General features: G+C 40.2%; 1 protein-coding gene across 2 annotated transcripts in view; it reads right to left on the bottom strand.

The window, feature by feature from the left end:
- LOC106620726 (uncharacterized) overlaps window positions 1–8,807 on the bottom strand; it is a 122,894-nt gene extending 114,087 nt beyond the window's left edge. Inside the window, exons 1-2 of one of the 2 annotated variants that reach the window (XM_036368913.2) lie at window positions 8,680–8,807; window positions 8,254–8,522 (exon numbers count right to left, since the gene is read on the bottom strand). In XM_036368913.2, coding sequence (XP_036224806.1) covers window positions 8,254–8,490 — 237 coding nt within the window. In that variant the 5' untranslated portion in view covers window positions 8,491–8,522; window positions 8,680–8,807. The remainder of the gene's footprint in view (window positions 1–8,253; window positions 8,523–8,679) is intronic. The other variant, XM_014239317.3, reaches the window with a different exon arrangement.
- Window positions 8,808–17,673: the final 8,866 nt, after the last annotated feature.

Raw genomic sequence — 17,673 nt, forward strand, 5'->3', positions numbered from 1 at the left:
TGTGGTATACGTATCTCAATGGGACCCGTCAAATTGACGGTTTAGCTGATTACGTAGACAATCCTTATATATTTGCTTCGCTTGTAAAATCATATCTCCAATAGCAAATATAAGACTTCACTGATTACCCTTTTCTAGCAATCATGAGTAAAACCACGAGATATAATAAGAAATTTACCAAAAGTACCAACATCAAAGAGGATTGTTCGGAGGTGTCCTCCGAAGAAGATCAATATGAATTAGGTGAAAGTGATGATTGCGGTGAAGATTCTGAACCCACTGAAACTGCAGAAATGGAAGGATCCCCCTCGTGATAAAGAGGAAAATTTCTTCAATATACATCGTAACATAATATATAATATAATAAAACAAAATTTGGTGCCGATGTCGCGGACCAGATGACACGCAAATATAGTGTGAAAGCAGGGTGTTTCGATGGCCTCTCCAAATTTTTTATAATATTTTAGATTTGGCAGCGATAAACGCGGGATATTGTACAGAGAGTGCATCGGATTAAAAATGTCCAGAAAGGAATTTATATTTTCTTTAGCCGATAAATTAGCTGGAGAAAACAAGCAGAGCATTCGTCACAGTTAAGACGTTTCAGGTCAGGCACATTCAACATCGCGAGTGCAAAAAAGTTGCCAAGTGGGCTATTGTAATAAAAATAGTAGCAGTAATTGCTGTGTGTATTGTAAAAATATCGTACGCAGAAAATGCACAAAAGAAATTGAATACGTATGTAAAAAATGTCCTCGATAAATATGATTAGGACTTATTAATATTTTATTTTTACGTGAAGCCTTATATTGTTAGTTTGAATAAATTTTTTTTTAAATAAATACGTACTTTCATCCTCCCGTCAATTTGACAGATGCTCGTAGAGATAGGAATATAAGAAACGCCCGTAAAACTAGTGTTAACCATACTATTGTATAAACAATAAAAAAATTAAAAAAATCATTTCACAACAAAAATGTGACTTCATTCATAAATAGCAAAGATTTTATCGAAGAAATTCAATTAAAAATGTTCTAAATAAATTAAAAATTATGTACACATATTTTCTTTAAAAACATCATTGAATTTAAATTAAGGCAAATTAAGTACAAAACATTTTCGGTGATCATATGCTATGTACTCCCTACAAATAGTAATAGTTGCTTCGACTGTCTTCAATCATTTTTTTGGTAACAGCTGCACTTTCTTTAAACTCACAGAAAATTCCATGTTACTATTTGTTTTTTTTTAAATACTAAAACTTGCGTCCCTCAAAATGCTATAGCTTATAGACTAATTGCCCCAAAACTGTGAAGGGTTATATTTTGTTCACAAACATACATGTACTGTAGATTCTAGAATCTCATGGAAACGCTTTTTAGAATTCCAAGTATATGTTATGTAGAAAACACTCGATATAAGAAAGTTTACGCATTACTGTGTTTTTTTGATCAAACATTTTATTTCCTGTTTCAAAAAATATTCAGTGAACCAAAATAAAAAACTTGTACATGGAGATGGTTTGGCTTTGAAGTGACTTGTCTCCTAAACTGTTAAAACATTGAGTTGCATTCAAAAGTGAAAAAACGGACGTTTTATTACATTTCATAATGTAATTTAAAAATCCAGTTTTCTCCAAAAAATTATAAAAACCAAAATAACTCCATTTTTGAAAACCAAAACAAAACTTGTACAGTTTGCATAAATTGATATTTTAACACTCTTCAAGAAAAATTGATACTTCGTACGTACACCTTTTCCCTCTATCATGGTCTGCAGTATTTCATTCATAGAATGAGCCAAATTTAGTGTACGTTCAGGAGGTACATATATGTATTTGCCAAGATTTCCTGAAGAGCAGCCTTAACCTCATTATTAACTTTGCGCAATCGTAACTTCGTCTCCATATAGGCCTACAGGTGCTCAATGGGATTAAAGTCTGAACTCTAGGGAGGATGTGACAGCATTTTTTTCACGTTGTACAACAGCCATTAACCAATTTACTACTAAAGCAGAACAGTTCCTTTAACTCCTTGACATTAGCGCCAGGGGAACACTCCTTACTTACTTAATACTCCGAGCAACTTTACTTTAAGCCTGGCGAGTCCAATTTTTTTTGGGCGTTCCACTACCATCAATACTTCCAACTTCACCAGTCTTTTTGAATTTAGCAACAACAATATTTGTGTGTTTGAAAATATTGCCTATTTCGCGAGTACTCTTATTCTCTTGCCAATATTGAATTACCACAGCCACCATTTTGTGCACTTTTTTTTTGTCTGCTCAAATATTAGATATTGTAATTTTTTGCAATCGTTTACATCAAAATTTATTTATTGTTAAAACTTTTTTTAACTTATTTGCAAAAACATGAAAAGTACATAAGATTCCCATATGGTTACTCTTGATTGCATCATGAAAGCTGAAATAGTTTAAGAGAAAAGTCACTTCAAAGTCAAAACATCTGTACAAATTTTTTTATTTGGTTCACTGAGGGTAATAGTTGTATTAATTTTTATTTAACGTCAAATTTTAAACTGCACTTAAAAATTCATAAAATAAATAATCATTCAAGAACAAATATTATATATTCAGTCAAAGGAAAAGGTAAATTTTGAATTTACTAGAAAAGTACGTATTTATTCATCAATATCTATTTTGTCCCCTTCAAAGTAATCGCGCTCGGATATAATGCACTTGTGCCAACGCTTTTTCCAATCCTTTCTTCGATTTTGACTTGATCTCATCAATTGTGGCAAAACACTTGTCTTTATTGGTTTCTTCAGTTTTGGGAATAGAAAAAAGTTGCAGGGAGCCAAATCTGGCGAATACCGTGGTTGAGGCAAAACTACGAGTTTGTTTTTGGCCCCAAAATCACGAATAAGCATTGATGTGTGAGCTGGTGCACAATCCACGATTTGTTTTTCCACAATTCCGATCGTTTGAGCTGTATTGCTTCACGCAAACGTTGCATATCATTCTTGTAGTATTTCTTATTAACAGTACGACCTTTTGGCAGAAAATTATGATGCACCACACCATTATAATCAAAGAAAACAGTGAGCAAAAACTTTACATTTGATCGAATTTTGCGCGCCTTTTTCGGTCTTAGCTCATCATCCATTGGGATGATTGGGCCTTGGTTTCGACGTCATAACCATATACCCACGTTTCGTCACCAGTTATGACCCGTTTGAGCAAAACCGCACATGATAAACATATGTGTTCGCTTATAACAAAAACAAAATATCGATAATCGTATATAGACTGCCCGCGAAAAATCAAAATTCACCTTTTCCTTTGAACAGACCTCGTATGTAAATTAGAGCGGGTCGATTTTTTTATCTAAAAAATCGCGTATGCAGGAAATGCTCAACAAATCATTCTGAACAACTTTGCCTGTGAGAACATGGGTCTAAAACCGATTTCGAGCCACCGGCTTTCTAGGTGAAGTTTAATTTTTTGGTATAAAAAAATTCTTCGTAAGTTTTTGAGATATCCGAATGAAATCTAATACATAAAGGCATTTTTAGATTATGTTGATCATTTGTCAGAATCGGCCAGATCGGACAACTACATACATCACATATCTCCCATACAATCGATTTTTCAGTTATTTTATTTTCCGGTAGTCTGCTTTTAATTAAAAAGCTAATTGTACGTTATTTTCTGTTCTCTAACATATGCTTAACAATGACAGTGAAAATGAAGAAATTCGGACAGCTATAACACATAAATGTATCTCCCATACAATGTCCGTCCGTCTGAGATATCCTTGGTATGTTTTTTGGTACCATGAGAAGGTTGGTCTTCCAGGGCGTAATCGAAGTATTACCACAGTCAAAAAATGCCATTAAGCGTAAACCAAACTGTATTTTGGTACAGTGGATATTAGAGGTATGGGGCACTTATAGGTTGAAAAGGTGGGCGTGACCCCGCCGCCTTATAGGTTTAATGTACATATCTCTCACAGCACTTAATCTAAACCAACCAAATTTGCTCAGGACAAAGCACAGGCGTCTTCACCAAAAGTGTGCAAACGGTGTGAACTCTCCATATAAAGGTTATATTGAAAACTAACTAATGTGCGATAACTCAATAAATGCATCAGAGACTTTAAATTTCACAGCCCCATATACAATATACATTAATTTTCGTTATTCTAGCAGACTTTATGCCCAATACGTCGATTTGTGTGTGAATTACATTCACAAAATTGGTGGAAACATGTTCCTAAGTATACTTGAGAAATGCCAAAAGTTAATGCAATCCATCCAGACCTTCCCGAAGCCCTAATATACCCGATATAGTGATTTATTTATTTATTTCAATAACAAACGCCGATCGGCTATATACATAGAGATAGATAAACAATGTTTAACGTAATACGTAAGTGAGTTTTGGTTATTTATTCATAAACAATTCGTTGATCTTTGAGTTAAAAGTAGACAGCGAGTCATCCTGGAAGTTGATGTTGGGGCAGTGCTCATTGACTAGGTTGATGATTATATTTCTAGGCTCATAGTAGACATAGCTTTTAGTTGTTCTGGATGCGGTTAACAGTCTAGCATTTCTTAGCCCTGGTCTATGTGCAGTAAACTGGAATAGTTCAAGAACCTCTGGTGACATTATTAATCCGTTAATTACTTTATAGAAGAATGTCAGATCAACAGCTTGTCTACGGTTAAGTAGATTGACGATGCTGAATTGCTCGTAGACATCTCCTGTGCTCATCAGCGAACCCCGGGTGTACATGTAGTATGCAATAAATTTACAAAATTTTCTTTGAATTTTTTCCACCCTGTCGACTAGTACCTGGGTGGAAGGTGACCATATAATTCTGCAGTATTCCAGGATCGGACGAACGAGGGAGTTGAAAAGGTGTAGGATTGTATGTACAGCTGTGTTCATAAAAATAGCAGCAGAGCTGCAACTTTAAACTTAATTTTTTATTATATATCAAAAAGTAAATGAATGTTCACAAATTTAATTTTGTTTTAACTTTGTGATTATTTTAAACAAAAACAAGTCAATTTATTATTCGAAATGTTGTTAATTTTTTTTACATTATTAATTTAAACAAAAAAGTGCTGTTTACAGCTGTTCATAAAAATAGCAGTGAGTAATGAAAACAGTGGAATTAGTTGAAAAAAACATTGTTGAACTCCAAAAAAACTATTTAAATTTGTTTGCTTTGGTTAGTACTTAGTCGCATACCCATTATTTTTTATTATGGCCTGGCAACTGCGAGGCATAGAATCCACCAAGTCCTGACAGGGCGCTGTGATCGAGATGTTGGATTTGCATTTGCAACATATCGTTTATAATCTCCCCATAGGTTTTCAATTGGATTTAAATCCGGAGACTGCGCAGCCCATGACATAAGACCGATCCGCTTTGATGCCATCCAGCTTTTGACCAGTTTGCTTGTATGTTTGGGGTTGTTATCTTGTTGAAAAGTCCATTTTAGTGGCATTTCCCAATTGGCATAAGGAAACATAAGATTTTCTAATATGTTAACATATACAGATCGATCCATGATCCCATCAATCATGAATACAGGGCCCACTCCACTGTAAGAAAAACATGCTCATACCATAATACTCAATCCGCCGTGTTTAACTGTCTTCAAAGTGTACCTAGGATCGTACTCTGTGTTAGATGGACGTCTGACATATTGTCTAGAGCCCTTTCCACCAAATAACACAATTTTACTTTCGTCACTCCATAAAATATTTCGCCACTTTGTAATGGGCCAATTAAGGTGACTTTTGGCGAACTCCAAACGTGCTTTGACATGTCTGGTGGCTAACAGTGGAACTTTTCGTGAATGGGACGCTTTGAGATTTTGTTCTTTAAGACGTCGCCGAATAGTAACGCCACTAACATTCAAGCTTAAGTCATTTTTTATCTTGCTGGACGATGCAAAAGTCTGCGCCTTGCTATATAGCACAATAGATCGGTCCTCATGAGGCGTGGTTTTACGTCGGATACCACGATTTTCGGTCATTTCTTTAAAGTTTAAAGCATTATGAATCATTTTAGCAGAACATCCACATATTTCTTGGATGTCTTTATATGTTTTCCCAGGTTACTTAGTTGCACTATAATATTTCTTTTTTCAGGAGTACAATGTTTGCCCCTGCCCACTAAGTTAAAAAATATAAATTTATTTTAGTGTTTTCTAATGTTAATAATAGTCACTAACACAAAACCACTTACTTTTTATCAATTAAACGTCTTAACAAAATTTTTTTAGCTTATCAAGATACGCACTGCTATTTTAATGAACAGCCAAAGACTGGTGCTTCTAGCAAAAAGAGTTGTTCATTTGCTTAAATCTCGCAAATCTAACGGGATTTTTTCGTTTCTTCCTTATACACATTCCATTGTAAAACAGCAATGCGTAGACGTTGGAATAATCTTAACGGAACTTGAAAAAAAATAACATTACTTGATTGCATATCTCGCACTGCTATTTTTGTGAACACAGCTGTACATCGCTGAACTCTCTACCTGTTCTTAGTATAAATCCAAGCGTTTTAAAAGCTTTTGAAGTTGTTTTGCTTATATGCACAATAAAGTTGAGCTTATTGTCGACTATCACTCCTATTTACCCTTTAAAATATTTAAATACCTCGATGCATCAATATTACATACTAAACACTCAATAAATATCGCAATCCTAAATCGTGGTCAATATATACCGAACGTGTAGTAGTCGCTTTTAGGTTTGCGTCCATTCTAAAAATTTCCGTAATGTTAGAATATTTTTACGTTAAAGAAGTTTAAAGAAATTCATACCAATTTGCAATATTCGACACATAATGAATGGGATATTACTAAATCTAAATCATTAAACGTTGTTATCCGTAACAAGTTTTACCAGAACCAACACGATTTCATCAGGTGAATAAAAAAAAGGATCCTCGAAATTCGGGGTTAAAATGAGTATGTACAGATAAAAGAGGTTCTCCAGATAAAGAAAATTAATTATACATTTAGGTGCCGCTGACTTATAGTTTTTGGGATACTTGCATTTAAAATGAAAAAATTAGACTATTTAAAGGGCGTGTTTCTTTAATTTATACCCTTATATTTTGAATTTTTATATACACTTACACTTCATTAATTCGTTTCTGCACATTTATTCTATATTAAAATGGTGCAAAAATGACTTTAATTCAATATTTAACTTTTGTACAATTCTTTTTATTCACACAATAGCAAAATCTACAAATAGTCAGTGTTACCTTATATATATATTTTACAAAGGAACTAAACGGAGTAAAGAAAACAGGTAAAACCCCAATGGCGGATAATAAATAACCTTCGGCCGCGCATCAATTAATATAAGACTTTTCGGTCCAACATGGAAGGTGTCTTCAGTTCTTTCGCGTAGAAATCCTTTTTGCGTTGGCGTCCTTCGGCAGCGCTTCAAATAAAATAACCCTGGTCGATCCAACACCGAGATTTACGAAGAGGAAAGAAATTCTGAAAGAGTTTGCTTTACTCATCACACAATTATTAATTTTAACTTTTTGATTTTTGTTTGCATGCAACCATTTTGTTGTATTCATACATGGATTTTAACCAAAGTTAAATATTGAATTAAAGCTAGTTTTGTAGTATTTAATGGAAACAAATGTGTAAAAACGCATTAGTGAAGCCTTAGTGGATATAAAAGTTAAAAATATAAGTGTAAAATTTATTATAAATCAATGAAACACGCACCTTAAATAGTTTAATTTTTGAATTTAAACGCAAATATCGTTAAAACTATAAGTCAGCGGTAATTAATATATATGTATGTATCCAAAAATATTTTACAAGATGAGATTTTTTAACATACATTACACTCCCGAGTTTTGGTTTCTTTGACCTTGAAATGACATTGCAAGCTCATATTCTGGATTTAATTTAAAGATTGATTCCCTGGGTATATATCTTAAACGATAAATGATAGGCGCAGACATTTCATATTTCGGATATATAAAGATAAGAAAACTATTATAAGTTTCGGTCATATATAAACTGTTTTTCTTTGATTTCAATATTTATATATATGTGTGGAATCAGCACGTTGTTAATAGAATATTTAGTTTGTTGTTTAAGCAGAATGTATAATTTTATCATAAACAAAACTACTAACAAAAAGTATCAACAATGTTTAAAATATATACCATTTATATGTATATATATTTCTTTCAGAGAGAATATAATATTTTTTTTTTAAAGTAAATCAGAAGTTACCTTATGCGACTGAGTTCCATCAATAGAAACGATAAAACCAACGCCACATGCCTCATGTTCATTCCGAGGGTCGTATAATCCTTGAGCCAAAGGAGCTTCCCATATATTTGTCGCTGATTTTGTTGATTCTTTCAATAATTTTCCATTTCTTTTCTCATGTTCTTGAATGGTCGAAATATTATGTTCACAAGAGATTTTCATGTCTTGTGTATAATTTAAAAGTTTACTCGTTATCATGAATATTTCTTGAAAGCCTATTTCAAATAAAACTTAAAAACATTTACTTAAAATTTTCACAATATTTGCAAGTGCATATATCATGAACTAAAAATATGTTACTGGTTTTATCACGTTTTAATGCTATATAACCAAAATATGTCACTGGCAAATATTTAAAAAACTATTGTTTAAGTGTATTATACATACTTCACACAACTAAAACTGCTGATTTTCCACTAACGAATGAAGAATGTGAAAAACAACTATTTAGCAAATTTAGTTAATTCCCATCGCTATGTAATCGTATAATAAAACCGGATACTCTTAAAGTCGATACCAATATTTTATATCGCTGTATAGGTACAGATTATGATTAAGTACACAGATTCAAAATAGTGTTATATAATATTAATATCCATTTCTAATTTCTTTGTCCCCAACACTAAGTATCAATCGTCTCTGATTTTTGCTCATAAATGATACAGATAGCGACCAAGAATGTACCAACAGTAAACAACTCTGCGAATGGCAGGCACCTTGTCGTGGTGCAGGGGTCGCAAGGCATTCTCGGCATCTCCTAACTGGTTGTTAGGAGCCGTATGCGTGCGACAACCAAGAGCTGCTACCTCCTAATCCAGGGTGTTATGCGACTCCCGTGCCCATTGGATGATTTGCAGCCAGGAGGTAAATTCGGCTGTATTCTAACGGAGCCGTCCCAACACCGGGCCGCATTGGGAAGTAACGGTGGCCTTACCGCGTCAAGGGGCTCTGGCGCGGCGGACTCTCTGTTCCCCTTAACAAAAGCTGACCCGACGGCTCGCCTTGTCGAGCCACGGGTCGTACGAACAAGATGAACAACAGAACAACCAAAACCAAAACCACAACAACATCAAACGGAACTCGGCAACAACAACAGCAGACGACTTTGGACAATGGTAACGACATAAGCAGCGGTGCAGGTAAGGGCGAAACAGGGGCTAAACGTAAGTTCAGCTTCCTGGACGCCCATTCGCCAGAGGAGCGAGCGCTGTTCGAGGAGCATGCCAGGGATGACGATGATGACATGCCCTCGTGCAGCAGCGTTCAGCAGGCGACTTCTACTGCGGCCGCTGCGGAAAAAGAGAACCCCACGGAGACTCTCTCGAGCAGGAGCAACTGCTCGGATGCAGAGGAGTCGCAACGGGCGACCACCGGTGGGGCTCGCAAACGAAGAAGGAAGAGGGGAGGCAGACTACCCCTCCTGCCACCAACAGGATGTCCGGGAGGAGCGGACGATCCCAGAAGAAAGGGTATGAGCGGTGCCAGCCTGAAGTGGTACCTGAGGCACCTCCAGGAGGGAAGAACTCCGGAGGAAGCCGAAAACCTAACGCGGAACAGGGTGAGAGGTGACAGCACTTCTCCGGCTTCAGGAAACCAAAGGGGTGGTAATGCCGCGGCCATTAGGAAGCGTAATGGCAACCATCGAGACCACGGCCCAGTAAGCGCAACTCAGCCCGCCGGCCGAGGTTGCGAAAGAGCAGCTCCCTTGACCACCCAAGCGGCGAAGCGGAAAAGCGGACAGCTGACGCCGCAGGAGCCGCCCAACACCAAGCACCAGAGGAGCAACGTTGCACAGGCGACTGGTGGCCACCGCTCCGCCCCAGATCCCCCCGGGTAGTGGAGGGACAGCGCAAGTCTGCGGATGCCCTCAAAGGCATTCGTATTACTGTGCTGCCGCTGAACTACCCGGCGGAGGTGCTTCTGGAGGGGCTCACGAACCTGACGGGAGACATCGCGGAGGACGGTGAGAATGAGGACCAGTTCCTCATGAAGCCGATCCTGTAGTGGGGCCGCGCATAGAAGTTGCCCATGTAAACCTGCACCACGCGGCGTCAGCCTCGGCGGTTATCGTGAGCAGGTTTACGATGGATGGTCTGGGCATACTACTGATCCAGGAGCCATGGGTCAATAAAGGAGAGGTCAGGGGCCTCAAAATGGAGTCAAATAAGGTAATCTGGGATCTCTCAAGTGAGAGACCTAGAACCTGCATAGTACTTAGGAACGGTATTGATTTTTTCTGTATTTCAGAGTTCCTAACATAGGACGCTGTACAAGCCAGGAACGACGAAGGAGCGGACTTCGTCGTGGCAGCGGCCTATTTTCCGGGGGAGACTCCGAAAGCGCCCCCAGAGGCAGTCGGCAACCTAGTGGAGTACTGCAGATGGAATAAGCTGCCCCTCAGCATGGGCTGCGACGCTAATGCCCACCACACCGAATGGGGCAGCACGGACTGCAACACACGGGGTGAGTCTCTTATCGAGTTTATAGCCAGTAAGAATTTAAGTAAAGCAAACGTGGGGTGCGAACCCACCTTTGTAACTAGTGTCAGAAGGGAGATGCTTGACATTACTCTCAGTAACGAGTCTGAGATAGGGCTGATCTCACAATGGAGGGTATCTCGGAACCCTCCATGTCGGATCACCGTATCATAAGATTCGTTCTGGGGATGGGGGTAAAACAACTCCCTCCCAAGCATATCCCTTGGAACACGGACTGGGCCGCTTTTAGGGACTCGCTTGAATCAAATGTTAGCAGTAGGGAGCAACTGGATAGAAGCGCAACGGCTTCTGGATTGGAGAGCAGACTGTCTGCCCTAAACCAATCCATTATAGAGGGGTATCACAGCAGCTGCCCCCTAAAGACAACCACCAAAAGCAGTAACTGCTCCTGGTGGTCTAGTAAGCTCTCAGTACTAAGAAAAACGGTGCGCAAGCTATTCAATAAGGCTAAGCGCACCGGAAACTGGGAGGAATACAGATGCAGCCTAACTGCGTATAATAAGGAGATTAAAACCGCGAAGCAAAAAAGCTTTAGGAAGTTCTGTAAGAGCGTCTCCTCAACCCCAGAGGCAGCTAGACTGCATAAGGCTCTGGCTAAGGGCAAGACGAACACAGTACTAGCAATTAAACGATCTGATGGGACCTATACGTCCAGCGCAGAAGAAAGAGCTACAGCTCTTCTACTAGCGCATTTCCCGGAGACGATTCAAGAAGACCAGTTTCGACCTATGGTCGAACGAAGGCCATCACGCTTGGACTGGACAGTCGCAAAACAGCTCTTCACTGCAGACTTCATCAAGTGGGCTCTGGCCTCCTTTGAAAAATATAAGTCCCCGGGTGCGGACGGTATCCTTCCAGCTTTTCTGCAACAGGGGGACCAGGTGCTACTGCCCCACCTTGTTCGGCTGATGAGGGATAGCCTAGCGCTGGCATATATCCCAGAACCATGGCGCACTGCAAAGGTGATCTTCATACCCAAAGTAGGGAGGAAAGACTACTCATTGGCGAAATCATTCAGCCCAATCAGTCTTACTTCCTTCCTACTTAAGAGTATGGAAAAGATCATAGACCACGAATTACGATCGAAGGTGCTGAAGGCTTCACCGCTTCATGCGAAGCAACATGCTTACAGAGCAGGCAGGTCAACAAACACTGCTCTGTATCAGCTAACCTCAGAGATCCAGAATTCGTTAGATGGGGGCGAGGTGATACTATGCGCCTTCCTCGACATCGAAGGTGCCTTTGACAACACGTCTCATGAGAGCGTGTGAAGAGCACTGGAGAAAAGAAATGTGGCAGCACCAGTGCGCAGATGGATTGCAGCCGTACTGCGCACTAGGGTGGCGGAAACCGCAGTAGTAGACACTAAAATTCGTCCGGGCACAACAAGAGGTTGCCCATAGGGTGGAGTGCTATCCCCCCTACTTTGGAGCCTAGTTGTGGACGATCTCCTTGAGCGGCTGACTAGCAATGGAATCCGCTGTCAGGGATGACATTGTTATCTTAGCTAGGGGAAAATTTGAAGAGACACTATCGTTCAGAGGGGACTCGGACTGGCAAAGGGATGGTGTAGTGGGGTTGGCTTAAACATCAACCCCGCTAAAACTACAATCATTCCCTTCACCAGACGGAGGTCACTGCCGGGCCTCAGAAATATATCCCTGGACGGCAGAGTGGTGAAGATGGCCAGCACGGTCAAGTATCTGGGCCTCACGCTAGATTCCATTCTACGATGGAATCGGCACGTGGACCAGACCCTAAACAAAGCTACAAAAGCACTCATGGTGTGAAACCGACTTGCTGGAAAATCCTGGGGATGGTCCCCAACGACAATCAGGTGGATGTACACCATGATTGTGAGACCGATTATCACGTATGGAGCGGTATCGTGGGTTTCTAAAGCATCGCAGACTTCGGTAGGACTTAAACTGTCGAAGCTGCAAAGACTTGCCTGCATCTGCGCGTCGGGAGCAACGCGAACGTGTCCGACCGCAGCACAGGAAGTCATGCTAGAACTTTCACCGCTACACCTAGTAATCAAACAGACTGCCAAACGAACTCTGCTCCAAATGACATCAGAGGGGCAAAGGGAAGGTAATCTCATCCCAGCAGATGAAAGAGCTAAGTGAGGAAATACCACTAGCCCTTCTCCCAAGGGATAGCATTACCAAAGTAGTAAACTTCAGCAGGAAGTTCCAAGTTACCCTTGGCAGCAAGTCTGAGTGGAATGACTCTTCACTGGACCTGCTGCTAAGGGGAAGCACTATCAAGTGGTACACCGACGGGTCGAAAACGGAGGACCAAGTTTTGTTAAATTTTTTTTTAACCAGTTTTATTATAGGGAATGGCTACCGTGATAGATTATCCTGCTATCGGTTAAGTCAGCATTATTCGTTAATTCTTAAACAGCGCTGCCAGAGATTTCGGTATGCATGAGGTGACTTGCTGTGTATTGTCAAGAATGTAAATAATACATGTACACCATAAAAAGAAGCTTAACACAATTGAGCAGGTTCAGAGGACAGGGTTGTACTGTTGGTGCTGCCAGTTTATTTTAACAAATTGTATAGTTTGTTCAATTCATTACTCTCCAACGTTACGGGAATCGAAAACTGTTTAAATATATGTATATATTTCATAAAAACTTACGGAATTCGGAAATATACATTTGTTGAATTATTGGATCTATTGAAAATCCATAGACATGATTAAATTTAATGGCCAGGTCCTTGTATTTATGATGATTAGGGAATATTACACAAATTAGGGGACTCCAATTGAAATTGATGAGTTGAGCAAAGATCATATAATTTAAAATAAACTCAGATGAGTACAAAGGAAGGGTCTTTGACTTAAAGTTTTTTTGTATGTTAGCTTATAACGTCGGTCTGTTGTGGTACCTCAAATTTCTATGAAATTGATCATAAAGGCCTTCATAAATCGCTAAAGCGCTTCGATCCAATAACAAATTTGTGGTCTTGGTTCGCCGAAGGTATGACTGATGAACTTTGCTAAGAGTAAGTACTTCAGTAAATCTCCTACGTTCTGCTCTAGGCAAGAAATATTTCGCAGTTCTCACTCTGATATGAGCTTGGTAAGGGTGCCCTGACTTACTAGCTTATCGGCTTTGTAGTTTCCAGCTATTTCGCTATGACCGAGCACTAAACCGAGTCTGATAATGAAGTGGCTTGATGTTATATCTAATGAGTATAGACACGCTTGGACTAACTTTGAGCGCTACCTAATTGCAACAACTTGAGCCTGAAAAGCACTACAGTAGTGCGCTATCCTAGAACTTAACTTGACGGTGAACTGCTTACAGAGAACTCCCTCTTCAATCTTCCCTCCATTGATCCATCTGTGCGACTTCTCCCTGTCCCCATATTCCTCTTAGGTATGTGGGCAGAGAGACAGTCACTAAAAGCAGCTAGCTTCTATGAACTGTAGAGCGGCCTTCGCAGCAGTGCATTGCAGGCATTAAGTACAATTGTTGGCATTGTCCACAGTGCACTGATGGTGCCGATGACAGCCGCTATTTGGATCCGCTCAAGCTTCTTAGATAATGTAGCATTTTCATGGGCCAATACACCATAGAACATTACTGGATTGACTACGATTTGGTAGAGCCATAACAAAACCTTTGGATAGAGTCCCCACTTCTTTCCAATACCTCCGCTACAGCAGTATAAGGCAAGTATAAAGGACAAGTCCCAGATTTTTCACCCTATCTACAGATTGAAGGCGTGATTTGGGATTTTATACCTCGTGGTTAATAAATTAAATTCAGTTTTACTTGTGTTGAGGGGTTTTTCTATAAAGAGTAAACCCAGATTTGTCGCTCTATTAATAAATTGAAGGCGTGAGCCTCCGACTGAAGGTAACGTCTGGGATTTTATACCTCGTGGTAAATAAAACAATTACAGTTTTACTTGGGTTCACGGAATAGTCGCTTCTATTCTCCCAGGCGGATACCACGCTGAGATACCTTAGATCTAGCTCGTAGCCGTTATTTAAAGTTTTCTTTTACAATAAGAGCAGCGTCGTCGGCACAGGCTATCACCCGACAGTCCCATTTTTTTAGTAGTACATCATCAAGCGTCCAAGCAAAAGCTAATATATCTATAGTCAGACAAAAAATTATCATCACGTACTGTCCATTCCGAGATCTAGGAAGTAATAAGTCTAGAAGCTAGCGTAACGTCAAGCGCCTTCGCCTTTCTATCATGCAAAAAAACGGGAAAGTTCCTTTTTTTGCAGATAGAAGAGTTTTTCCTGCATATAAAATCAAAAAGTGATTCACCTCTCGCATTTGTGTCCCATCATTCCGAAAATCTTTGTCTAGCCTTTGTCGGAGCACTCCTTAGCAGATCTAGAGGTGCCTCCACCTTGTTAGAGTGGCGCTGCCTTCTAGCCTAGAGACAACATCTTCCTTGCTGAAATTAGGTACAGTTAGGTTCATTTCTGGCCTACAAACAAGATCTGGTTCTACCTGTATTATTGAGCTAAGAGCTTGTGCTTAATATGAAGGATTTTCATCCTCCAAACCGTTCTCCAGTAGTGTGAGTTCTTCACTACAGATCTCTCACTGAATATGGATCTATCAACTGTCGATCCGCCCTAGTGCTCACCGCATTCCAGAGGTTAGAATCGATCTCCATTTTCATTTGGTTCTCCTACCCCTTCTCTTTTGTCTCAACTGAAGGCTGTGGGTCATCCTCCCTGACCACCCTCTCGAAACCATAGCCCCCTTTGCGACCCTAAGCGTAGCGAGTGATTCACCCTTTTCGCCCCCTCTTTTGTGCTAGAATGCTGATCAGCATACTCCAAAATCCTGGTTGCCAACCGACGGTCTGACTTCGGGGGGACCTCGTGCTCACAAAAATCTAGCAGAATGTTGGCGATTCCATCTCGAATTTCAGTACTATATATCTTTTCTGTCCGAAGGCTTTTGCCGACTCCCACTAACATTCCATCACTCCTGACGGTAAGCCATGGTTTTATCCTCATCTTTATCGGAAGTCGATGCCGACCTTCTTCGTCTTTACTAAAGTTGTTATTTTTATTCAGAGCCGCTATCCATATCTGCGAATGGTAATTGCCTTATATGGTCCCAAGGTTATCTCAGCTAAGTTGCTAAGGCGTAGGTTGACGCCCGCCCGATGGCTGTGCGAACTTAATGTCTGCTTATCGAAAACTTATTTGACATAAATATACGTGCGGGTTTCTGTATAAATAAGAATTACAATATTAAATTAAAGTACAGTAAGCAATATCAAATTTCTGGCAGAGCGTCAATCAATTTTTTCAGCTTGTGTTGAAGCTTTTGTGATAAGCAGTATTTGTGGTATCTGTTCGGAAATCACTGACGGAAGTGAACAGAGAAGGGATGCCTCGAGCGAATTTTAGAGGAAGCTGAAGATCGTTCAGATTGCTTCTTGGCAGGTTATGCCGGCATGTGCCAATATTTTGTTTCAACTGGTGAGAGACTGAGCAGCAGCGGTTTTATTGGGTTAGGGACAAGAAGCCTTACGCTGTTTGCGGTCACTAATACAGGTAGAATCAGAGCTTCTTTATTGACTGTTTTCTTTTTACCTAATTTTATTAACCACTAACTGCCAGGGAACTTTGGCTAATCCCGGTCTATATATCCGTAGGATACCGACGTGGAGCCACCACCGGATATGCTGAAGTAGACTCTTACAGATGCCAGGCGAATAAGCGCTTAACCTTAGCCATTTTAAAGCTCAACAAGATGTGACAATATATAATATCTTGCTCTCATTGTTGCAGAAGTGATGTCAATATGCCATCCACCCCTGGTGACTTATATTTAGAGAAGGAAGCTAGTGCCTACTTAATTGAGTCTGGCCTAGCAATATAGCTTTTGTTATTTTATTTAGTTATCTCTGCGCTGGTCCTATAGGTCCAAACAGATTTTTTATATCTAATGCTGTGTCAGTCTTGCCTGCAAAGTCTTGTGGAGCCTAGCTGCTTGTTCAAATTTATGTCAAGGACCTCCATTCTAGTACGGGAATCGAAGCTGAGTAAACAATCCACATTCTCAATGTTTAGTCCGTGCTGCGCCTTTCCGTGGGGGTGCTAAAGCTGTCTCCCCTGGCGTTCTCAGGATTGATTTTATGAGGGACAGGTCCTCTTTCTTACAACAATTCTGCTTTTTCAACCCGTCCGGGAGCTTCTGTGTAGAGAGTAGCTCTGTGTCCCGCTCGATACGAAACACATCCGGTACTCCCACTGCGACAATAGCAGTAGCATCCTGCTCGACTGTGCTTGTGCCGGAATGAGTGTGTGCCTCATCCACCAGCATCCTTTTCTCGGTGCTTTCTTCTCCTCATTACCACGGCTCTGAATCCATAGTTAAACCGGAATCCCTCTTTCCAGATGCGTCTATAGGACTAGTCATCTATGCCGATGTTGAGCATCCGACGTCCTCAATACTACTGTTGACTACCCGCCAAGCCGAGGTATTAATGCCTTCGTTGGATTTGAAGCTAAGCGTTCTTCTCCGATCGCTTTTGGATGATCCCCCTTATGCCTCTGAGAACTAGGAAGTTCTTGTAGCGTTATTTGCCCACTCTTCCGTTTCGCGGTTTACCATGTAGCAATCCTTTCACTACCTCGCCTTATTAACGGAATTAGGTTAACCAGGCTGCGCCTCTTATTCTCACTGCTTCGTCTATCGACAGACACGGAGTTTGCCCTGCATGTCTTCTAGCAGCCGGAGATGGGCTGCTGCCCCTTCTCCTGCTTGGGGAGAGCTTCACTGCCACCTCTGGGGATTTACTGTGTTGGAGATGCCTAAGGTACCATTTCAGAGTAGCAGCACTCATGCCCACCCAATTTTGATTGTTATCGTTGTTTTTTA

This window comes from Bactrocera oleae, chromosome 6 (genome assembly GCF_042242935.1).
Source record: "Bactrocera oleae isolate idBacOlea1 chromosome 6, idBacOlea1, whole genome shotgun sequence".
Classification (NCBI taxonomy): domain Eukaryota; kingdom Metazoa; phylum Arthropoda; class Insecta; order Diptera; family Tephritidae; genus Bactrocera; species Bactrocera oleae.